At 42.7% G+C, this 25,485-nt stretch overlaps 1 protein-coding gene, 2 non-coding genes and 1 pseudogene across 3 annotated transcripts; 3 read left to right on the top strand and 1 right to left on the bottom strand.

Moving 5' to 3' along the window:
- Positions 1 to 601: 601 nt before the first annotated feature.
- LOC123794149 (putative vomeronasal receptor-like protein 4) lies at positions 602 to 1,501 on the top strand. The gene has a single exon (XM_045800360.2). It carries the CDS (start codon positions 602 to 604, stop codon positions 1,499 to 1,501), a length of 900 nt encoding a protein of 299 aa, XP_045656316.2.
- A 5,076-nt stretch (positions 1,502 to 6,577) lies between these two features.
- Positions 6,578 to 7,066, bottom strand: LOC123794148 (peptidyl-prolyl cis-trans isomerase A pseudogene; annotated as a pseudogene).
- A 7,690-nt stretch (positions 7,067 to 14,756) lies between these two features.
- On the top strand, positions 14,757 to 14,828 carry TRNAP-CGG (transfer RNA proline (anticodon CGG)). Its single transcript has one exon. It is a non-coding gene; the product is annotated as a tRNA-Pro (tRNA).
- A 5,900-nt stretch (positions 14,829 to 20,728) lies between these two features.
- On the top strand, positions 20,729 to 20,810 carry TRNAS-GCU (transfer RNA serine (anticodon GCU)). The gene has a single exon. It is a non-coding gene; the product is annotated as a tRNA-Ser (tRNA).
- The last annotated feature ends 4,675 nt before the right edge of the window (positions 20,811 to 25,485 follow it).

Below are 25,485 nucleotides of genomic sequence, written 5' to 3'. Positions count from 1 at the left end.
GGTATGTGGTGGATGCTGAACACAAGAAGGGGCACGATCACAGATGAGACAGGCTGAGTGTGTGAGCTGTGAAAGACGTGGGAGCGGGAGGAGTTATTTAGTCCCTGTTGTGGGGCGTGGGGAGGTGGAGAGGTTGAGAAGAAGACCCAGATTTTTTTGGAGGTAGCTGATGGTAATATCATATGACGAAGTAGAAAACACAGGCTGACATCAGGTTGGGGGAATTTGGGGTTCATTTCAGCACATGCTGAGGTTGGACATATGTGAGATATACAAAGATTTCAACCAGCAGGTTGGTTTTGCTGGTATGGAGCACAGAAAAAAATCTTAGTTGCAAATTTAGATTGTCGTATGCTCATCCCCAAGACTGTATTTCAGGCCACATAGATTCACTGATAGCGAGTGCCCAGAAGGACCGTATAAAGTTCTTGGACAAAACTCTGCTCCATTACATTCATCGTGACCCATGGCTCAGTGTCCCTGATACACCAGAAAAGGCCTCTGATAGGCATTATTCTTTGCAGATACGTATCATCGTTACGGTTGCTCTCTTCAAGAGGTGTTTGCTAGAGCCAAAGACTTTCTGCCCATGAAGTAAGAAATGTTTCTGATGATTATTAAAGGAACGTTACTGCTCTCTACAATTGGACCTGGCATTGCGGGGAACATCTTTGTTTTTGTGAATTATATGTGCATTTTCTTTTGGGACACGAAAAAGAAATCTACACATCTAATTCTCATCCACTTGGCTTTCACAAATATCATACTACTTTTTTCCAAAGTAACGTTAAAAACAATAGAAATTTTTGGTTTGAGAAACTTCCCAGATGATACAGGCTGTAAAACGTTTGTGTACCTGGAGAGGGTGGCCCGAGGCCTGTCGATCTGCACCACCAGCTTGCTCACTGTGGTCCAGGCCACCACCATCAGCCCCAGAGCCTCCGTGCGGGCCAGCTTCAAGCCAGCATCCACATGCCGTACCCTTTCCTTTTTCCTCTTCCTTTGGATACTCAATTCCTTGCTCAGCATGAACTTACTCTATTACATGAAAAATGTCAGCAGCCTAAACAGCTCACAGTTTGGTCAAAGTGGCAGGTACTGTTACTTCCTACCAGCAAGCCAGACAATGAAGTGGATGTTTCTCATTCTCATGGCCCTGCGAGATTTCCTCTTCCTGGGACTGATGGGCTGGGCCAGTGTCTACATGGTACTCATTCTCCATAAGCACCACAAGCATGCCCGCTACCTGCAGAAATCCAAGGTTCTCTACCACATCCCCCCCGAGATACGAGCGGCTCAAAGTGTTCTCCTTCTGATGCTTTGTTTTCTGTTCTTTCATTGGGCAGATTGTATCATTTCTTTACATTTACAGTCATTACTTGAGAATAAGTTCATAATGTTAATCATTGTAGACATCTCAACGGTCGGTTATGCAATTGTCAGCCCATTTGTGCTGATTCACAGAGATGGACGTCTGGCTGAATGTTGGCACTTTCATTAGGACTTGAGAAAATGACTGTTTCCTTGATCCCTTGGGTAGCAAGTTTGAAATAAGACATTTTATAGCAGCGAGAAAAAAAAATGAAGAGTAGCTTCAACAAATTAAAATATGATGTTACACAGCAAAGCTGGTGACCAGTAGCCCTGAGCTGACACAGGGGACTGAGCCTTCTTCTGTCCATCCCGCCCCCCTCGGGAAGGGTAAGCCAATTCCAGTTTTCCTGCTTATAAGATGCCTCTTTCACCACCAGGCTTCCTACAGGAAGGAGAAGAATCTGCCAAATTCCTTCAAAATGCTAATGTATATTCTCTTTGACTTGTAAGTTTCACTTTTAGGAGGATTGCTCAAATGTGAATTACAGTATAAAAACTATTATACATTGGGGCGATTTTTAAAAATCATGAACTAAATATCCAGCAAACAGGCTGTTTTGCTGGCCATGTGAATATGTCCTAAAGGATCCAGCCGTACAATGGGATTTTACTGAGCTTCTGAAAGAATGGGTGAGCTCAACGTGTATTGCCATGGAATGATGAGCAAGGTGTGTTCGTAATTAATAAAAGATAGGAATTCAAGAGCAATGGTATTCAAAAATGGAATGGAATATTTTAACTCGATCTTATCTCCTTCTTTTGCAAGAATGCAAAGGAAACTTAAAACAGTTTTACCTGGTTTCAGAGAAACTAGGTAAGTGAAACAAGTAAGTAGAATTTCCTTTTACATCATTCTATATTTTCTAAACTGTAAAATCTTTGAATATATCTTGTTAAAGATGAACAAAACATTCATTTTGCAAATAACATGTGGCTTGTTTCAAGACATATTTGTTAGTGCCCTGACACTGCCACGGTCCTTGCAGCCTCATACTGGTATCCCATCAGCGAGCTACACAATAATTTGGTTTCTACAGTAGTTTGAATAAGAAATTTGGCCTATATTTTTCTTAAATTGGAACCTAAATAGGTATTTGGGTAGAATTCATCATTTCAGCAAAAAGATATGTCCTCGAGCTGTTTTGAAAAACACTTGATGCTCTTTTACTGAGTTCACATCTTTACGATACAAAATCTTAGAACTGATATACAGATTTTCCATCCCATTTTTAAGAATGCCTGTATCATGTCTGTTTAATTGCCCTTGTATCATTTTGAGGTTTTTTTACTTCTCTACTAAACTTCCCTTTGGTTTTGTTGTACCATGTCAACACAGTTTTAAGTAACTTATTTATGTTATTATGCTATATTGTAATATGTGTAGGAGCTTAACTTCCTGATATTACTGTGGGTGCCTGAAGGCCAGGACTACACGATTTTTCTTAGTTTGCATAACTTTCCTATGACATCTTTTTCTATCATAGAGAACAGGACAGTATAAGCACTCCCTGAGCCAGTCGTTGGTAACTGACCCAAAAGGAAGGGATGGAAGAGGTCGGAAATGAAATTAAGAATGACATTTTAAAATTAATTATGAAGAAGAGATTATTGAGCACTAAAAATAGAAAGTGTCCAGATGAACATGGAGATGTGTGGTTGGTGACCAAAAACGGTTAGGATCGTGTGTTAGTCCGGGTCCTCCAGAGAAACGGGATCAGTAGGAAATATCTCTATCTATATATATGTATCTCTCTGCAATGACAGGAATTGGCTCACTCCGTGATGGGGGCAGGGAAGTCCCACAGTCTGCTGTGTGAAGCTGGAAACCAGGAAGCCCGTGGGATAGCTCACTATGAGTCCAAAGGCCTGAGAACCAGGGGGCTCCTTGCTTAAGTACCCAAGTCTGAGGGCCCGAGAACCGGGAGCTCCCAGGTCAGAGGGCCGGAGAAGACGGACTTGCTAGCTCACGAAGAGAGAAAGAATTCACCCTTCCTTTTTGTTCCATTAGGGCCCCTAACAGACGGGTGAGAGGGCGTCCCTACTCCGTCTATTGAGCACATGCTAATCTCTTCCAGAAACACCCTCATGGACAAATTCAGTTTTACCACCTCTCTGGGCATCCCTCAGGTCAGTCAAGTTGACACACAAAATTCACGATCACAGAGAGCCTGGCATTTAGGTTCTCAAAGAAGTGCTATTCTGTGCTTCCCTTGGAAAAGTTAGAATTGAGTTGAGAAATTGAAATTGAATCTAGACTCTTCTACAGAAAGTAATTTCAGATTGAGAAACACATGATTAAATTGTACCCATGGACAGGAGTGGGGGGTAGGAAACAAAAACTGGGAATACTGAAGTGTGGAACACCCTGACATGGCGGGGAGCCCCATCAGCTATCGCTCGCCTGTCATTTATAGTTTTGTTACCAGTAAAATAGAGTAGGAAGGGGAAGTCTGCATCAATTTGGCCAGTGAAATCTTCCATAAGTTTTGAAGTGATGATAACTGAAAATGTCTCAGATTTGGTGAAATACAAACTTCTAGATTCAAAAAGCTAAGAGAATTCTAAGCAGTATAGACTCAAAAATGTTTGTATCCAGATCAATTATAATCCAGTTTGTAACCCTGAAAACGAAATATCTTGAAAGCAGCCAGAGTTAAACAGTATATTACCCACAATTCTTAAATGACAATGGATTTCTTAGAAGAAACCGTGGACCTGAGATGAAACTTTATTGATCATCTAACCCTACTAAGTTCCTCCTCTGACAGGTGATCCATAGTGAGACTTGGAGTCTCCAGGAAGCATTGTCAGTTCGGAGCCAATGACCATGAATCTCTGAAAAGACTGATTCTATCCCTTTATCTACTTCAGTCCCTGTAGTGCATGACTGCATGTCCCTCTGGGGCTGGCTGGGGGGAAGATTCTCACTGTACGTTCTTGACAATGTGGTAGGTTTCTTCATGGGGATCTATCTTCCCCAACATTCAAGGGCCTCTGGGTCATGGAACTGGCTCAAGTCTGGAAATGATTAAGGATCCACGATTATCCATGATGTTTCAGTGATTCAAGTCAGGTTTCTATTCACCAGGCCTGGAATTTTTCTCCTTTTCCAGACCCAGTAAGACTTTAGTAGACCTCTTACATACATCAGTTCTACAGAACCATAATCAACGAGTCGATGCCAAAGAGCTCTGCGAGTCAGACTGTTTGATTAATGTCCATTAAGGTAATGCTGGCGTGCTTATTTTTGGTGATTAAGTGACATCACTTGGCACCTGTCTTTCTGGCTTCAAGTTATCCCCACTGTATGTAGGCATTCCAGTTACTGGTAGTAACTTCTGATGTAATTTTTATTTGTAGGGAAGAACTCCAACAAAGCTCTTACGATGCTGGGCCACACTCGTGAGTTCATGGTCACAGCTGTGGTGAAAGGCACGTGTTGTGGAGCCCTGCTGGTTTGGATGAGCAGATCCTACATAAGAAATACTTTAAATTCCAAGAATCTCAGAGCTTTCATAACTTCCTCTACAGTATACTAAGGATTTCTTGACATTTCCACTGCATTTAGTGTAGGCCACATTTGGGTTCATCTTTCAGTCCATCAACCTCTCAGGCTGTTCGAGCCATTCCCAGCCACTTAAACGAAAATACGGAATTCACAGTCTCTGTTGAGTGAGTCCATCTCAATACCTTGGGCCTTATCCATCTTGACACTCTTTTAAGCTTGATCCTACACCCTTCAGATCCGTTTCCTTACACACATATCTAGCTTGGACTGCAAACTATTTCGGGACTCTTTCTGAAATACAGATGGTGTATTTCCTGAAATACAGATGGTGTATTTCCTGAAATATACATGGTTTTGCTCTAAAACCTATCTTGCTTTAAAATCTATTCCAGGATTTTCATCTCTCCAAACAGGATTTTGAACTACCACAGTTATGCTTACCACCCTCCTCCTTTTCCTCCTTCTTTTTTTTAGTATGTACCACACCCAGTTTAGAGCCCAACCCAGGGCTTGCACTCACAACCCTGAGATCAAGACCTGAGGTGAAATCAAAAGTTGGATGCTTAACCAAGTGAGAGAAATTTTTAAATGAGAGCTATGGGCTGCTTTGGCCAGATTGCCAAGTACAAATATTTAAGTGTCCATGATACCTTAAAAATGAATATTTGACAACTGGCTAAAGTGATCAAACCACCACAAGAAATCACTGTTCATTTCCCCACTTCTTGTAGATACTGGAGATACAAAGAGCATCACAGTGCAAGTTGATGATTCTTACCCTAGAAGGGAAAAAAAAAATGTCTACTTGAATGACTTCAGTCAAGAAAACACCATGTCCACATAGTCTGGTAGATTAGTGTTCTATTGCTATATAACAAACTATCACATTTAATGACTTAAAATAACACAAATTTATTATCTCATAGTTTCAGCAGGTCAGGAATGTGGCTTAGCTGTATCTTCTGCTTCGTGTTTTACCAGAGTAAATTCACAATGTCAGCTAAGGCTGCAATTTCATCTGAGGCTCTTCCGGGCACACTTGATTGTTGGTAAACTTCAGTTCCTTGTTGTTTTAGAACCCAGACTCTTGGTTTCTAGAGGCACCCCCGCCACGTGACCCTCTTCATAAGCAGTTCACATCATAGGTGTTTATTTTCTTCAAAGCCAGCAGGAGAGCCCCTCTTACTCTGAATATGTCTCTTTTGGACCCTTGTCCAGAGTGCTTACCTGATTAGGTCAGACCCATCCAGGATCACCTGTCATCCTCTTTGTCATTGTTGTTGTTTAGTTTTTATTTCATAATCACAAACTTAACTTTGCAATCCAGCTAGACTTGCAGGAGAGTAAGGAAAATACGGAGCCCATAGAATTGCAGCGAGAGGAGCGCCTGGGTGGCTCAGTCGTTCAGCATCTGCCTTCGGCTCAGGGCGTGATCCCGGCGTTCTGGGATCAAGCCCCACATCAGGCTCCTCCGCTGGGAGCCTGCTTCTTCCTCTCCCACTCCCCCTGCTTGTGTTCCCTCTCTCGCTGGCTGTCTCTCTGTCAAATAAATAAATAAAATCTTAAAAAAAAAAAAAGAATTGCAGCGAGAGCACAAAGATTATAGGACGTTCGAGCAGATGGGGGTGAAGGGGTGCTCTCCTGAGCTATAGAAGGAATAGTCCGGTGGTTTAGATAAAACACAAGTCAAATTTACTAGGTTTGTCCACAGTCAGCAGTGGTGATCTTCTTGCTGGTCTTGCCTTTTCCTGGACCCAAAGTGCTCCATATTTCACAACATCCCTGCCCCCTCTCACCTTGCCGAAGACCACACGCTTGCCATCTCACTCAGTGTTGGCAATGCAGATGAAAAACTGGGAACCGTTCATGTTAGGTCCAGCATTTGCCATGGATGAGATGCCAGGACCCATATGCATCAGGATGAGATACTCCCTTAAACTTCTCCCCACAGATGGAGTTATTGCCAGTGCCATTGTGGTGTGTGAAGTCACCACCCTGGCACATAAATCCCAAAATAATCCTGTGAAAGCAGAAACCTTTATAACCAAGTCCTTTCTCCCCATGGCTTAGAGCACAAAAGTTTTCTGCTCTCTTTGCAATTTTGTCTGCAAACAGCTTGAAGGAGACTTGGTCCAAGGACCTGCTCTCCAGTGTGACGTTGAAGAACACAGTGGAGTTGACCATGGCTGGGCCCCACAGGTGGCTTAGGGACGGCAGCATCTGCAAGGCCTAATGTCTCCTTTTTTATTATTATTAACTCAAGGCCAATTGATTAGGAACCTTAATTACATCTGAAAAATCCCTTCTACATTGTCACATAATGTAATCCAATCAGGGCAGTGTAGGGGCCAAGGGCAGGTTGTCCCAAAATGTACCACAGTCACATACTGATTATTTTGAATTGAAGCTATTAGGGAAACAGCCAGTGCATGGACCTCAGACCCTCTGTGGTCTCCCTGAAAGCAGGAAATAAATCTTTCCTATGAAAGATACTCACCCTGTACTAAGAAGTAAAGAGAAATTCTTGTCACCAGAGGTGGAAAATTTAAGAGCCAAGAAGGCTGTATAAACAACTCTGTTATGTTTTTACTAACCCACTATCTTAATCCAAATTCCCCTTAGAATTCCTTACTCAGTAAAGCTCCCAAATGTTGTTTTCTTTATCCTGTCAATTCCTCAGAAATGTATTGTTTCTTTTTCTAAAAAGAATAAAAACCACCCGCCTTGGTCATTTCTTTAGGTCTCCATTTCATTATCGGTCCTCCAGGCATATGTAATAAAACTTTGTGTTTTCTTCTCCTGTTAATCTGTCTCACATCAATTTAACTTTTAAACCAGCTGGAAGACCTTGAAAGGTAGAGGAAGAATTTTTCCTTCCCCACAATAGTGAAATTCCACTGTATTCAGAGGTCCTCCCCATATTCAAGGAGAGAAGATTATACAAGGTCTGCACACCAGAGAAAAAGGAACTACGGCGGTCATCACAGAATTCTGCCCATATTCCTTATTATAGTTCCCCTTTCTCTAGTTTATTGTTTTCAAATCCAATAATCTAAATCTCAAAATTTATTTTGTTGACAGTGTTGGAAGCATGAGAGATAGGAAGTAGGGCTGGTTGTATATTCTTTCCCACTGAAAGAAGTTAGATGGGAACTCGGTGGGAAGGGAAGAAGAGCACGGGCAATTCAGCAACAGACGGAAAAATGACTCTGTGCTGTTCAGTCAGGACAGCCAATATTCTGGGACAGTGAGTGGAACGGAGACATGGGAGATACTCCTGGCTTACCACTGCTAATGTTTTCATTTTATAGCTATGTACAGTTTGCAAAGACTCGTTGAGCTGTATATGTAAGCTATATACAGTTTTCTTCATGTATGTTTTACCTCAATGAAAATAAAACGTTAAGTACCTGGACTATGGAAATTCTTTCCGAGCATTCATATGCCTGAATACAACTGCTGCTGACGGAAGAGGCTCCATATCGTGTAAACGTGTTTCCATCAAAATAAAAAAATTCTGCCTTCTCTTTAATGTTACTTTTTCTTCAGTGGATTATAACTTATAACAGGCTATTACAAAACCCTGAGTGGTAAAATACAGCTGAGTTGCCAGTAAAATATACTAGATCTCAGAAAGTCCTTACCTGAAAAATGGGGATGAGAATAGCGACATCATGACCTTTACGAAGGATAACAGGAGGAATGTACCAGAGCAGATGGTTCTCTGCCCAGCACCCTGTACTCGCTTGTTAATTTTACAGAAATAAATAAAGACCATTCCATGATTTATGAATTAGAACTCTGGACCCTGATTCTGACAATGAGATAAAGGTCGAACCTTTATGACTCTAATTAAATGAATTCTTCCCAAATGTTGGGCAGGTCATTGAGAGGATGTGGCCACTGGCTGACTTGTGAGCTGGACCCTGGCAACAGGTGCTCCTCACTCCCTCCCCTGTCCTTGGAATATGGGTTCTGTTAGCCTTCCCTGCTTTCAGAAGCTGTCCCAAGGATACAGCTTTGAGATAGTGAGATGGTGTTTTGACACCATCTAGACACTCTATGTGACTGAACCCAGTTAGGACCTCTATATAAACTTCTAAGATTTGGCAGGCAGGTGCAGGGGTCTACTTGTCTTCGGCCACCAAAGACAAGCCTAGTATGTATATTCTCTTGCTAATTAAAAGTGCCACCTACCAACCTGGAGAGGGCTGCCTCTGTCTCTTCCTTCAGTCTCTCCCTGCTCTCCTCAGAGGGCCCAGGTTCAGATTATGCTCAGGAAGCTCTGGAGGCTGCAAACTAACACCAAACTCTCGTTTGTTTCCAGACAAACTATTGTTTCCCCGAAACATGCATGAGTTCTGCACACCTGACCGCACCAGTGAACTGAGCAAAGTATTAGCAGTGACTAGCACTGCCCCTTGATTCCCAGCCATCCCGGGGATGATTAAGGTAAATCTATGTGCCAGAGAGCAACATGCACACGAAATTTTGAACAGTTGAAATCAGTGTGAATAAAGAGGCTCGGACTTGTAATTCAGAGAAAAGACAGCTTTGTGACACCAGATTCATTAATGGGAAGACTCAATTCATTATTGCAAAGTATTTAAATTCTAAAGATATTCCTTAAGATATGCATTTGGGAGGTTTGGATTTTTCCATTGTTACCTCTCACCTTTATCAGTCACTTTTGGAAGCTATGTGATAACACAGCAGGCGGGAGACAAGAGGAGATTGGCTGTATTTCTTGAAGAATAACCAAAATAAAAATCAAGAAATACAGAGTGAGAGGAGGGATAGAAAGAAAACCGCTTCCTTGGAGTTTTATGCTGTTGTAGCCACTACCTGTCCCAAAGAATTCATAGAATGTTCAGTGGTGGAAACAATTTCAGAGTTGTAATTTGTAATATGGTACCTACTATCACTCAGGCTAGGACTTAACCCTATGTTTAAAAGGCAGACAAAGTAACCTCGGAGGAGAGTAACTCCCTGCTCTCAATCCAGCCCACATCTCCTCACATACATCCCAGGAAAGACAGGGACATACTTCAGAGAAACCACGGTGTTGTAGCAGACGGCACAGGAAAATTCCTTGGCAGAGGTGAACGGCTTCCTTGTGGAGCGGGGGCAAATGAGCTGCAGTCTGGCCGACGTGGTAAACCAGAAGGGTCTGCCACGTGGCATGGCCATTCTCACCTCGCATCATAGGGATCTGCACGATCAGGGAGGGGGTTTTGCTCCTATTACACATGTTCACATAGAAACACATGTTATCAAGAAAGGGAGAATCATGGGTCTAGAGGCTGGGCAGGAGACATCTGCAGGGTGCAAGCTCTATTTTAAAATGACAATAATGAAGAAATCTACACTAGAGGTGAAAGAATTTATGGATGACATTAGAATAAGGATTTAAAATAAAGCTAATACAAATTCTTATAGTCACGAAGGAGATGGAAACCTGATGCTGGAATAAAGAGTTACGAAGAAGAACCCGTCAGAGACACCACATATGCATAAGCAATGAATGAATTTTTTGAAAACTCAATAGACTATCAGACGAGACAATGGGCACTATACCCAAGATCAAATTAGTCAACTAGAGCATTAAGTTAAGGAACAATCTTAGCAGGCATCACATAGTATCACCAGGTAGAAACAAAGATGACTTAACAAACCCTAACAACAAATGAGTACCAGAGGGATGGAAAACAAGTAAGTGGAGAGAAAACATGTAAAGAATCAGGGCTCTTGTCCTTGGGCATCTGGCAGCTGATGGCCCCAGATCTGGAGGTGGCCTCCGTCCTTGCCTGGGTGTAATCTTGGAATCTGGGGGTGGGCATTGCCTGATCTCCGGGCTATCCAGAACAGCCATGAATTCCGCATCCTATGCCCTCCCCCTCCTAGGCTTTGGGTAATTCCAGAGCGCCCAGAATCAAAGGTATGTTTCAGTTCACTCTAGAAAGAAATGCAAACCAAAGAACAATCATGACCTGTGACCACAGGAGAAAATGAGGTCGGTGCACTGTTGTGGCTCTGAGCAGTCCATGGGTGCATCAGGCCATGGGGTGAATCGGTGTCCCGCTGTTCCCTCCAAAACTGGCCTGTTAGTGGTTTCTGGGAAGAACTGGATCAGACGAATAGAAATAAAGTGTGAGATGATCAAATCAGATGGCAGCCTCACGAGATACAAGACAGGAAAACTGATGAAGATAAAGAAGTTAGAGTTGACGGAAACACCAGCTATCTCCTGGGTCTTGTCTTTGACTAAAGAAAAGTTTTCAGAAAAACATCGATTAAAAAGAACTTGATAAGAAAATTAATTGGGTTGATGAACCATCTTTCAAAGGAGCTGCCATTTCAAATTCCTCTCTCTCAATTCTACTGAAAAGCCCAAAGCTTCTAGAGCAAAGGACATATACCAGGGAGAGACACATGAAGCTTTCTTCTGCCAGCATTGCCTTATTCAGAGAAATCCTGTGAGAGACTCAGCAAGCTGGGACGCCATTCTGTAGAGAATTTGGAGACAGCTGCTTGCACTGAAGTGTCAAATCTTTGAAGGACTCCGTGCTTAGTTATAGCAGAATATAGAGATTTCAAAGTCGTAAACCAGGTGTAGTAATAATGATCCGTGCTTGGCATACAATCTGGTGTTAGGTACAATCTGCATATTGAAAAAAACCCACTGGGTGAAAACGCTGACTTGTGTCAACTGACTGGGCCCTGGGGCTCTTAAACAATAGAAATTGAAAGGAGGCAGAAGGGCAGCTTCAGGCAAGGTTTTGTGGGGGCTTCTGCTGGAGCTCGAGGGAGGCCGCACAGAAGAGTCATCAGGCTGGCTCTCTGGGGAGTTGGGGAGACTTTAAAAGAGGACTTGGTGGGAATACGGAGGACGGGGGTGCCTGGCTCCTGCACACTTAAATGTCTCACTTCCTCATGTGTCACATGTCTAATTAGCATGTTACAGCTCCACCCTTGGGTGTGATTTTTTTAGTATTATAATGAGGGAGAACTTGGGTGAAAAGTTGGCGCTGTCGTCTGTCTTGGGGCGGACTGGCTTGGTCTTGTCTTTGCCAGTCCTAACAGTCAAGAACCCTCCTTCAGTCAGCATCCTCCCTCCGTATTCCTGCAACATAGGCTACTCAAGGGCATAGAGTTTTAGCTTTTTCCTTTTATGGAGGCAGCCAAGAAATGCTGGATTTTGTAGTTGGGGTTGAGGGGAACTGACTGCAGTCTCCACTCTGTGTCACTTATGAGAAAGCAAATTTTTACGGGACTTACCAAAGAAACTGTCGGGCAATTACCTCTGGGAAAGTCAACTATAGAAAATTAATATGAATGTCACTCAAATCATTTGTCATACCACAGAGTAGATTATGAAATTTGGAATAGATTTCAAATATATTCTTTGGATAAAAATACGGATCGAAACTAGAGTTCTGAACTAACGTAAACTTTATCTTAAGTGAGTCACAGATTAGTCTACAGATAGAACTCACGTGGGAGTGGTTCTCATATAACAGATGGGAAGGATGAAAAATTTAGTAACATGAGTTACTAAGTTAAGAAGTCATCAGAAGGCCCCCAAATGTATATTAGTTGTCATTTAAATACAGTTACATTGATTAAATAGCCAAGAAGATTGTGGCTCATCTTTTTGATTCTGAAAGTGTGAAGAGAGAAAAGTTCCCTCTATTTACTTGGTGCTACGATTGCTTCTTTTTCCTACCTATAAATGATAATAAACCTAGTGGTTCAGTAATATTTCCAAAGGTAATGGTATTAAGTGACAGGTATAAAGATTGTATCGGCCTACCATTACAACAGATGAGAGCTGAACCCAAACTTTACCACCATCAGGAGTCCCAAAGGAATAGTTAAAGCTATACAAGGAAACTTTTTGGTGAGAGAGATGAGAGAACATGGAATAAAATCTCAGCTGAGAACATTTAGAAAAGTGGCAGTTATAACTACCCAGATAGTCAGTTAGAGTGAGTCTCTCTAAGGACTGAAACTCTTATTTGCCTTTGGTAACCCAGGGCCTAACGTAAATCTGACGCTGAGTAATTATTAAATAGAAACTTGGTGAATAAGACTTGTTTTCATTGTTAGGATATTTTATATCCATTGTCCTAACTTGTCTTCTGTAACTATATCTTCATGGTGTGCCTTCTGTTTACCAAGGAACGTGAGTTTAAGTACGAATATATAATCATGTTTGTCAACATAACTAAGCATCTTATTACATACGATCTACAAGGCCTAGTAAAATGACTGGAATATAAATTACATGTGGGTCATCTACTGTGTAAAATGATGCTCCTTTTAGCAATCTTTAAATAAGGACCTTTGTTTGGAGTCTGAGTTCTCACTGATATAAAACTAAATGAAATATTTATTATTCTCAGGGAAATTAGATTGAGAAAGGGGAAAGTATATCACACTATGGAAATGAAGAAAGAACACAAGTTTGATGTCTAGAATGTAGGTCGCTCTGTGGAGGGTGTGACCCCAAGGCCATTGCATTGAGTTCAGAAATTAGTAAACTAATCTATTCAGTTGATTTCAAGATGAAGGGAAGTGCTCTTGTGAGTATCAAGGAATTGATTCTTTGGGAAATTTGGGGGTTCAGGTTGAACAATTATTTTCTACAATGAAGTATCTAAACTTTGATTTAAAGTCTTATTATAGTCCTATGTCGGGGACCCAGCTGTAAATGAATACAAAATGCTATTTCTTGAAGAGGAGAACATGTTTTCATGAAAGTGGAATGCTGTGTCTGAACCGTGGCATCTGGAATGGAATTTGAGGGCAGTGAGAAATTATTATTACTCAAAGGCAAATATTTCAGAGAAATCAGTCAAGATCTTTTAAACTGTCAAGGTACAAAGCAAACAGTTGGATGTTAACAAGAATCACACTATTCCAACATTAAGTGAATAGGAGATGGAAAGAGGAATGCCTAGTAAAGTCAGAATTATTTTAATCCGCCCAGTAAATCCAAGTCAAAATGTAAAGTGAGTGCTAGTTTAAATCCACTCTCTTACAAAGGATTGACTTCTCTTCTCACATATTCAAGAAAATCATTATTTTTATTCATCTCTGTAAAAGAATTTCATTTTGGATAAAAAATAAAAACGAACAGGCATTCTATAAATAATTACAGAATTGAAAGAATGAATGTAATGAGGTGAATTGTTTTTAATTTTGAAGGTACTGAATTCAGTATAGCAAAATTGAAATGTGTGTTAGTTCAATGCATACATATTTACCTGGATTTAAAATGGGGTTTATAGATATCGGCTAATGACCCATGGTGAAACTATGATTTTAACCAGAAGTTCTGGTAAGTTAATAAGCTCACCTAATACGCCTCTGAAAAATGAATGTTATGGAATCGAATCAGCGGAGTTTGCCGAGATTAGGAGTTTTCATTCCGTGGAACTTCTGTGAGCTGCAAAGACTCCTTGTTAGAGCAAATGGTCTCCAAGCCTCTCAGTGATAGCAAAATCCAGCTTTCAAAAAGCATGATAGCGAGAAGAGGAAAACTCCAGAACCCGAATTTTTCTAACCGAATTTAATTAAAAGCTAAATGAAAATGGGTTCAATTACATAGACTAGTTTAGCAAAGTAGAACAAAGGAAAAAGAAAATGTCAACATTTCCTGCAGGTGACCTGTCTTTCCTACGACCAAGTGACACCATGGTGGTTTAAACCATCAACACCTGCGCACAAACAGCTCTTCAACGGTTTCATTTATGTGATTGGTGGGGAAGTACACCTTCTCAGGGAACAAATTATTTGTAAGCAAAATAAAATGGAGAATTTGATTCTATGTCTTCTTATATTAAAATATGGACAGGTCTTGCACGTAGGCGGCTCGTTGGTCTAGGGGTATGATTCTCGCTTCGGGTGCGAGAGGTCCCGGGTTCAAATCCCGGACGAGCCCGCTTCCTTTTCAACCAACTGGATTTAGAGACTCAAGGTGGGGGGAAAAAAGTATTTTCCCAAATATTCTTGCCAAAAAGACCTGCCTTTCACCCTATGCACAAAAGCACTGTCCTCTGAGGAGGCGGGAACGCACGCCGGGATCTCCCGGATGCCGAGGCACCTAGAGCGCGGACCCGCGCCAGTTGTCCAGCGCATCCCTCCTGGTCCGCAGGGAGGAAGGCCCGGGGGCGTGGCCGGCGGGCGCGCACGCGCGTGCGCACACCTGCCGCGGGGAGGAGCGAAGGTCGGCGGCAGCCCGGATCTCGCCTCCGGTCGCCTGGTCCGGAAGCGGAATTTCCGCTGTTCCAGCGCCGCGCGCTGGCGTTCCCGGCCTCGCAGCCGCTGCTGCTCCCGCCGGCCTGCCCGCTCGGGCTGCGGTCCAGTGCTGCGGGGTCACCCCGCCTCTCTCTGTTCCTGCCCCGCCCGGGTTGGCGCTCATTCATGTGCCCGTCGGCGAATGAATATTCAGCGGTTGCAGCGTGTCAGCCCGTGCCCCATGACACGGAGCAGGGGGGGGGCCAAGGAATAAAAAAGGTTTCGTTTCTGCGGAATTCAGTATCACAACTAACTAAATATTCACCATTTTCATGCGTCCGAGGAGGGAAGGACAGACTTCCCATAAAAGCGTGGAGAACCAGGGAGTACTGCCCGCTGGGGTTTGAACACCCGAGAGAAAAACCAGAAGGAGCAATCCCCACCCCGTGCCCGAAACTCGCCAGTACTTTCTCCGCTGCCCCAGGAAATGCTCTCACTTAGGAATTGTTGAAAACGCTCAGGTAAATTAATGAACACAAATTTAAAAGAGAAAAAAAAAAAGATGGAGAGGAAGGTATTAATCCAACTACTTTGCTCATGCCAGCCAACTTATTTCCTTAGAATAATAACTGCTGTTTTGTGCCCTACACTGAATGGACACGCCGCCGCCGCCGCCACCACCACCACTGCAATTTCTTGCAAGGCTCAACTGGCCCAGCTCATCTTAGTATTCTGAAAGAGTGTGGTCTTTTTTACCTTCCCTTGTTTTGATCAATTTTGGAGACCTAATTAGCATTGTAAGATGCAAGTCCTTATTCAGAAGTGGTGTATAATATATTGCCTCTTTTTATACATGAAATATGAATTTATAATTTATTTGTAATATAATCTTATAATTTGCGTACATGGTGTCATTCATTAAGTTTGAAATTCAAAAGGAACTTCCTTCAAACTTTGTCCTTCAAGAATTTTCTTAGGAGGCAGGAAGTCAGTTTTACACCATCGAAGCCAGAAATTGAATAATCCTTCGAGACATTTTATTATCCCAAGAAGGATGAGCTAAGATACTGTCTGGTCATAAATGGCACAGGCAGATCACAGTGAAGTCCACAGTCAACAAACTGGACTCATAGTCTCAGTTTCCAGTTATTTCTAGGGCTAAATTGTAACTATAACCAGCAACCAAAGATCACTAGACATCTAAAGTAAATGTCTAATATGAAAGAGATAAAGGTGGACTACAAAGAAATAGAGGAAAATAATTATGCAGAGAGAAGGAAACTTCTCAGGAAAGCTAATACAAAGAGTACTGTACAAAACAGTAGCTCAATTATAAAAGCCTCTTAAAACTGACATTGTGGGGGCGCCTGGGTGGCACAGCGGTTAAGCGTCTGCCTTCGGCTCAGGGCGTGATCCTGGCGTTATGGGATCGAGCCCCACATCAGGCTCCTCCGCTATGAGCCTGCTTCTTCCTCTCCCACTCCCCCTGCTTGTGTTCCCTCTCTCACTGGCTGTCTCTATCTCTGTCGAATAAATAAATAAAATCTTTTTTAAAAAAAACAAATTGTGAGAGTAGAAATGAAAAACTTAATGGAGTAACTGGAATAAATGCGAAGGACATCTTCCAGAATATTGAGTAAAAATATAAAGGGAAACTCCAGCAGTCATGCTGCCTAGTAGATACCCAAGTGAGCTGAAACATGACTACACAAAAACCTCACACAGATGCGTGTAGCAGCTTATTCATAACTGTGAAAACTTGGAAGCAACCAAAATGTCCTTCAATAAATGAATGGATGGGGTGCCTGGGCGGCTCAGTCAGTTAAGTGTCCAACTCTTGGTTTTGGCTCAGGTCATGATCTCAGGATCCTGGGATTGAGCCCCACGTCAGGCTCTGTGCTCAGTGTGGAGTCTGCTTGGGAATCTCTCCCTCTCCCTACACCCCTCCCCCTGTCTGTGCTCTCTCTCTAAAATAAATAAATAAAATCTTAAAAAAGAAATAAGTGAGTGGATAAACAAACTGTGGTACATCCATACTATGGACTATTACTTAGTAAGAAAAAGAAATGAGCTATCAAGCCACAAAAAGACATAAAAAGCATATTGTTACATGAAAGAAGCCACTCTGAAAAGGATAGAGAGGGATGTAGGAATAAAGAAGTGGAGCACAGGGCAGTGAAATTATTCTGTGTGATACAGTAATGACAGGCACATGTCATTGTACATCTGTCAAAACCCATAGAGTGTGCAACACAAAGCGTGAGCCTTAATGTAAACTGGATTTTAGTTACATTGGTTCATCAGTTATAAGAAATGTACCACAATAACGTAAGATGTAAATAATAGGAGAAGCTGTAGGAGAGGGAAGAGGGTATGTGGGAACTTTGTACTTTCCTTTTTTTTTTTTTTAAGATTTTATTTATTTATTTGAAGAGGGAGACAGCCAGCGAGAGAGGGAACACAAGCAGGGGGAGTGGGAGAGGAAGAAGCAGGCTCTCAGCAGAGCAGGGAGCCTGATGTGGGGCTCCATCCCAGAAACCTGGGATCATGCCCTGGGCCGAAGGCAGACGCTAAACAACTAAGCCACCCAGACGCCCCGGAATTTTGTACTTTCCTATCAAACTTTCTGTAAACCTAGAACTGCCTTTTAAAAAAAAGTCTATTAAAAAAAATAAGCACAGTACAAATAAAAAAAAAAGTGGGGGTGGGGAAGAAAGAAATAAAAAAGTAGAGCAAACATCCTGGAGATTTAAAATCTGATGTGAAAGAAATTTCAGGAAAAAAAGAAAGCAAATAGACAACACATAAGTGAGAAAATCAATAACAAAAAAGTCAAACTAGTTTTCCGAACTGAAATATATGATTTTCCAAATTTGATGAAGTAATAGAGCTCTCAGAACAATGAATGAAAATACAAACACATGATGGCATACTTTTCAGACATTTAGGAACACTGGGGACAGAGAAATTATCCTTAGAGAAAAACTAATTACAAATGAAGTATCATTAATTAGAATGACTTCTTAATTCTAAAAAAGCAATACTGGAAGATAGAAGACAATGGAGAACTTTCAAAATCCTGAAAGAAAATACTCCCAACCTAGCATTCCATACCCAACCAACATTGAATCAAATGTTAGAGGAACATAAAAGATATTCTCTAATGCCCAAATATTCAAAAATCTGATTTCCAATGAACTCTTTTTCAGGAAGCTACTCTACAATGTGCCCCACCAAAAGGAGTAGGCAAATTAAGATAGAAAAAGACTTAGATATGGGATATCTACCACCAGGGGAAGGGGGGAAAATGCAGAGCATGATGGTGAAGACATCATGATGAAAACTGGAGAGCAACTATAGAAATCATCGATTTCTTTCCCTTTTTTTTTGGCAAAACATATGGTTATTTGTGGTAACTTGGGGAAAAAAAAATTCCAATGTTCATGAAAGAGAGGGGACTCCTTTTTGTGTAATGGATAATCAAAAGAAAATACTAAACTTTAAAAAATCAGTAAGTAGAAATAAAAGCATGTGTATTAGTTAGAATGTAAGTTTGTCTTTGTAACAAAGACCCCAACCTACTGTAGTTTAAAGGAAGCAGACGTTACTCATCTCTCACATAATTGTCTCAAGGTATAGTCAATCCCAGGGGGACACTTGGGCTCCATGGTGTTGGTTCCAGTATTCTACCTCATGGCTCCCTCCTTCCTATGGTGTTCCTTTGTATTTCATGGCTCCTTCATTCCTATGGTGTTTCCTTTTCCAGCAAGCAGACACAGTAGGATGAGAGAAGTAAATGGTATTTCTTTCCCCTTCTGGGCATGACCTGCAAGTTTCACCAACAGTTACTCTCGAATGCACTAGTTTAGAAGCTGGCCACATGGCCATGCTTAGCCATCAAAGAAAGGTGTGCATCGCAGGCTTCTCATGGGTGCCTATGAGCCCTACTAAATGTCCGTTTCTTGGAAGAAAGGAGCAAATATTGATGGATGACTAACCATCTCTGCCCTAGCACAAATAGGCTGCTGGTAAAAACTAAACAACACAAACAAAAAGCCAAATGGCTGAAAATCTTTGCCTCTCTCAAGGGAGAATAAGATAAGAGGAAGAAGACCACTTTTTCATGTACACATATTTTTTAAGTACTTAAGTTTTTAAAACATGTATGGTTAACTTTGATCAAAAAGTGTTAATTAAAAAAGTAAGCTTTAAGCGGAGAACCAAGGTATGGATAAACAAATCTATCCAGGTTCAAATGAGGAAGGGCAAGAGCACTCCATGAGGGAAAAGTCTTGTTGGAAAGAGGGGAAATAGATCCTTCTTGATACAAAATCAGGAATTGGACAAGTGTGGAAAACCAGGCAGAAGGAAGTGGATGAAGCTGAGCATGAAGATCTACGCAGGTCAATGCAGCAAACACTAAAAGAGAAGCGTTTTTTCAAGTAAGAAGAGAGAATGGTTCGTTGATCCTTTCCTGCAGGACTTCTCCCATGTTCCCTGTTGTTCACCCTATGACCGATTTGCTTGGGCTTCAGGAAAAAAATCATGACCCCCTTCCTTTACGGATGCTCCCCGATCAGTCACGCACATGCTTCAGCGCTCCAGCACAGTGACTGCTCCACACTTGTCTAGATCCTGCGAGCCTCCCTGCCTTTGCTCAGGCCCCCTCCTCAGCGTGGGACACCCCCTCTCTTGGCCACCTCTAGAAAACTTGCTCTGCAAGACTCACCTTTAACATGAGCTGCTTTCCCCAGGCATTTATGATTCATTGTGATTAGTCAGAATTCAGCCCTAGCCGTGTTTATTTATGTGCATTTTATTCATTCCGTGAAACAAATGAAAAATCTAAAGAAAGCAGTTGAGATAGCTTTTTTTCACCCTTTCCCGAAATAATCTTCTCACCGGCGCTGTCTTTTAACATTTTTAGCACCACATCCCTTGGAAAACCGAATGGAAGTTGGGCAACCTGCCCCAAGAAGATCACCCAAGAGGCACAGAAGAATGGGGGGGGGGGCACTCACGGTTCCTCTGAGGCGGAGGCGCGGGAGAGGAGCCCCGCGAGTTAAGGCTTCTTCTGGGCGCAGTTTCCCCCGCAGCGGCGAGGCGGTAAGGACACGGAGTAGACCCGTCGTCCCATCTCCCAGACTGTCCACGTTACCACGAATTCGCAGTCCGGACTCGCCAGGTCCCCCGCGGGCGGCTCCTGGGGGGACCGGCTCTGGGAGCTCCTGCCCGCGGCAGGCTCGGGGGCGCCCTCGGAGCGCAGGTGCTGAGCGCGCACAGGTTCCCGCGCCGCCCGGCCACGCCCACCGCCCGCGCGCATGCGCCCCTGGGGGCCCGGCCGCCTGAGCCAGGGAACCCGACCTCCCGCCAGGCGCCGCTATCGCCGCTGGACCCCTGTCCTGACTCCTGGGAGCGCTGAGCCCGCCTTTTCCCCTTCGCGAGTTTTCCAGTCCAGTCCTTGGCCCATTCGTGTGGGAGCCGGCCAGCTCCGTGTCCCCCGGACGTCTCCGTCCGTCCCCTAAATGTCCTTGCATTCGAGACAGCCAGGAGTTCTCGAGTGTAAACTCTGAAATAAGGTACTTAGAAGTTCCGGCGTGTCATGACGAGGTGGCCGAGTGGTTAAGGCGATGGACTGCTAATCCATTGTGCTCTGCACGCGTGGGTTCGAGTCCCACCCTCGTCGACCTGCCATTTTAGTAAGGAGAAGAGGGAAGAAATACATCCAATTTAAGCCCATTTGCCAAAAAGGTTGACTTCGCGACTCCCTCCCTTCCCTACTTTCGGACTCTCACTACGGTAAACTGGATTCTCCCCTTTGCGGTTGGTCGGTTGTCTATGTGGGTACTTTGATGGGATCAGTTGAGTGACTTCTGGTGTGCTTCCTTTCTGGTGCCTGCGGAAGGAGGGCGTGGAGCTGGGGAAGGGGCAGCGAAAATGGAAGACAGGCCAGTTGAAAAAATCTCTCTAGAAATCACAGATAGTGCCCTTTATTAACCCGCGGAGGCTGTATTATTCTACCTCTTACATGTAGATCTATAATTCACCTGGAACTAATACTTATTTATAGTGGGAGGAAAATGAATCGGAATATCTATTTATTGATCTATCATTGATCTAATGATAAATATATTCATTTTGGTATTCAAATTGTCAAACACCATTGTCGAAAAGACTATCTTTCCCCCCTTTGCTATACAAAATCACCTTTGCCATTTATATCAAGTGTCCCTATATGTGTGGTGCTTTGGAGGTTCCCACTCTCTTCATCTGCCTAGTTTGCAAGACCCCACTGTCTTGTTTACTGTAACTTTGTGGTAAGCCTCGACCCCTTGTTCCTATTCAAGACTGGCCTGTTTTCATTTGCCTTTTTGTGTTTCCATATACATTTTGGAACCATTTTGTAAATTTCTGCCCCCCAAAGGGAAGGCTGATGTAATTTTGGATAATATTGTTTTCCTGTAGATCCATTTGAATATAATAGACATCTTTAGGTATTGAATCTGACAATGCGTATTATACCCTTCAGTTATTTATGTCTTCTCTATCTCAATAGTGCCTTATATGATTTTTGTATGTGGAAATATAACCCATATTTTACTAGATATATTTTAGATATTTGTATCTAAATATCTAAATTATGCTATTAAATATGGTATATATAAATACGCTATTACATATGCTATTATTTTTTAAATTTTATTGTTTATTAATTCATTTAAATCCAATTTACTTTTATATGCTAGTCATAGAAAGGCTGATATTAGTTTATCGTGTGCATACAGATTTGAGGAAAAGCAGGCCCGCTATCAGAAATATTATATTGGGAAAAGCTGACCCCACACCAGGGGATGCCAGATATGCACCTGCATGGAGGTCATCAGATCACAGGGAAAGCTCCGTCTGCAATGGGTACGCTCCGCATACTAACAGTGCCAAGAGGAGCATAACCCAAACATTTCACCACCAAACCAGTGCACACAATTCTAAGGAAAGAAATAGTGGGGTGCGGGAACTTGAAACTGAGATGGGACATTTGTATCTGAAGGAGAAAATATTCTACTGAAAGACACTCTTAATAAGCTTGTGAACATTCTGGACAGGAGTAAACCCTTAGTTAATATCTGGCACTATGAAGTGGCCGAGTGCTGAGCGGGGAAGACTATTGCTATTTACAATGAAGGGACCACCTTTGCTTTACACATGTAAGCTTTATTTCGGGTAAATCTGTTGACACCATATAGAGCAATCTCTCCCCCTCAAAGACTCCGTCTACTCCCTGGGTGAAGTTGCCTGTGATTCATGTGCTTTACTGAAGTTGTAAAGTTGACGAGGAAGTATTACTGAGTTCACTGAATATTGACAATATAAAAGTATATGACATGAACCTTCTACTTTAATTAGTGGACTTCCACTGCTCCTCAGAAGGAGCACACAGCATCCTGCTTGGAGAGATTCTCATTCCCCAAAGCTCACTGCAAACGTCTTGGATCTTTAGCAGAACAAAGCAGACCTAAGGAGTTGCCGGCCTCTGGCCCTTCTGTCTGTTTATTCAGGTTAGGGCTGAGGCTTCTCCTGCTCCCCCAGCATTGCTCGCTCATGAATGAAGGATCTGTAGCAGTGGTTCTCACTCATGGGTTATTTTTCCCCATCGGGGAACATTTGGCGATGTCTGGAGACACAATGAGAGAGGAACCATCTAGTGGGCTAAAAGGCCAGGGATGCTGCCAACAGGACTGCCTCCAGCATCAAATAATTTTCCAGCACAGAATGTTATCAGTATCAAAGTTGAGGAATCTTGACGTGTTGTGGTAGATATTATTATAATGCACATACTTATGTATAATAATGATATTATGTGTGTGCATATATAGATGTAGAGAAAAATACATCAAAGGGCCACAACTTGACTCTGTCTCTTAGATTAATACCCAACTCCTTATGTCAACATTCAAGACCCTCCCCGCTCTTAACTTAAGAAGTTCTCCTCTAAGTGAAGCTTCGATCTCTGTCGCCTGTGTGCTATAAATTCCTACCTAACCCATTTCTTAGGATGTTTGTGCAATCTGGACTGCTCCTTTTGCTTTGACTGATTTATATTTTTTCAAAGACTATTTCCAGATTTACCCTTTGTAGAATGACTGTAGAGAAAAGGAACCGATTATTTGCTTCTCAATTTTGCGTTTGGTTCTGGTTCTGTAACACATGTGGTGCTTCGGTACGTACCCAGCTGATTAGACATCTGCCCAGTGCACCTGTTTGGGGGTGATATCTCTTCAACAAGCCCACTTCCCACTCACTTGGGTACAGTTAATCTGCTTCTATCAAATATATACAGAAATGTGTAGAACCATTCCCAGCATATTAGACCACTGAAGAATCATAGTAATCTGCTCTCAATGCACTATCTTCTGATCAAATGAGAACTTCTCAAGAGATTTCTTCCTTCAAGCAGAAAATATACCGATTGAAATTAGTTGTATGCCTATACCGTGCAGTGTCCTCTTGCTCTCCTGCCATTCTCAGCTACACAGTTAATGCCAGCCACCCTGGGACGTCTTTTCTGGTCTCCAAGATTAAGACACCTCGTGGTAAGTTCTCAGAGTGCCTTGTAATTCTTTATGCACATGTGAGAATTATAGTTAAATGTTCCCATCCATTTGCTTAAAATCTGTCTCCCATAATACCTGTTTCCCTTTCTCCTTAAGGGCCTGGGCTGTATCCCACTCGGTAGCATGTTCGTGGCATCAAGACTGGCACACAATGGGGGCGCCTGGGTGGCGTAGTTGTTAAGCGTCTGCCTTTGGCTCAGGGCATGATCCCAGCATTCTGGGATAGAGCCCCACATCAGGCTCCTCCCCTGGGAGCCTGCTTCTTCCTCTCCCACTCCCCCTGCTTGTGTTCCCTCTCTCACTCCCTGTCTCTCTCTCTGTCGAATAAATAAATAAAAATCTTAAAAAAAAAAAAAAGGCTGGTACCCAATGGACGTCTAAAGAAATAGTAAATGAAAAGTTGACTTCCAGAATAGAATTTTTGTGTACCGTGTCTGGGTGCAGGTCCGGGGTCTTGTCAAGTTCAGAGAGCAGAAACAGTCCTTGTATATAGTCCTTGAACAGCAAAACCCTGAAATTCAGGAGTTAGCACCCCTTGTGGGGCTTGTGAGGCTCACATGATGGCAAATCTAGAGCCAGGGTTAATGACTTCTGAGCACACTGATTCTGAAAAGCCACACATTCATAAAAGGACAAAACACGGGTACTGTACAGAGTGGCACCCAGATACACATCAGACATCCATCTAATAAGGTCCTCTGTGGAGATTGTCACTGATGAAATGATAGAGACGTACAATGACACTGGCATACAGCAACAGACAGGCTCTGGGCTGGGCCATCTTGGGCACAGTGCAGTGACCCACAACAACCCTAAGGAAGCCCCTTCTGGTAGGTGACGCAGACCGCGACCCCCAGACTGTAACACAGACACAGACTCATGCTGTTGAGACACGACTTGGACCACACACAATACTACTGAAAGACAGACACACACAGACCTAGAGTGGCCCAGGGACAGATTACCCACAGACACACAGTGTGAGAAACAGACGTGTGAGCAAACAGACATGATCACACCCACACACATTAAATAAGGCATGGAGGGCTAAAACGTGCCAGATACGGTGCTAAGCACTTCCTAATCAAATGTGGGTCACATTCTCGTTTAAAAAATATCTGATACAATTATGATCTCTGTTTAAATTTTAATAAATCCAAGGCACAAAGAACTTCAACTTTCCCAAGGTCACTAGCTGATAAATTGGGTTGAGGGTTTAGGATTTTTACCTGTCTGGTCTGAAGCTAGCGTCTGCCTTATCCACTGTTCTAAACTGTCTCTTTCCCCAAGGGTCTCTTGAGGCTGGTCCCTCCTCCTCCTTCAGGGATCCAGTCCAAGAGGCGTTCTAAGGCCCCATATTTAAAAATCCAACATTGCCTTTCTTTGTTGTTTTCAGAATCCGTGAGTATTTGAAATTACTCTGTATCCTTTACTAGTGTATTTAGCTGGAGTCTTACATTGGCTGGTGAATTTCCTGCCTTATTTTGATTGGCTTTTTAATGGAAAATCCAAACAAAGGAGAGAGTAGTTGAGATGGGTGTGGCAAGGTGTGGGTAAAAGGTGTAATCTCACCCACCCCAGGAAAATGGCAGCTTGGAACAGAGCCCTCCGCATGTAGCTCTCGGTCTTCAGAGTTGGATGCCTGGAGAGAGCTCCTCGGTGTAAGAAGCGAGTTTTAATTCTTGCATTCTTTTTATACCTTATTAGAAATCACTTCGATGAGGAATATGTGTTTACCATTGGCGGCCT

The sequence above is a fragment of the Ursus americanus genome, chromosome 32 (assembly GCF_024610735.1).
Source record: "Ursus americanus isolate L20-20 chromosome 32, mUrsAme1.1.p, whole genome shotgun sequence".
Lineage (NCBI taxonomy): Eukaryota > Metazoa > Chordata > Mammalia > Carnivora > Ursidae > Ursus > Ursus americanus.
This window is presented reverse-complemented; position numbering and strand designations above follow the sequence as displayed.

Coding starts and splice junctions, on each gene's coding strand:
- LOC123794149 (XM_045800360.2), top strand. CDS start 602: ATGTTTCTGATGATTATTAAAGGAACGTTACTGCTCTCTACAATTGGA.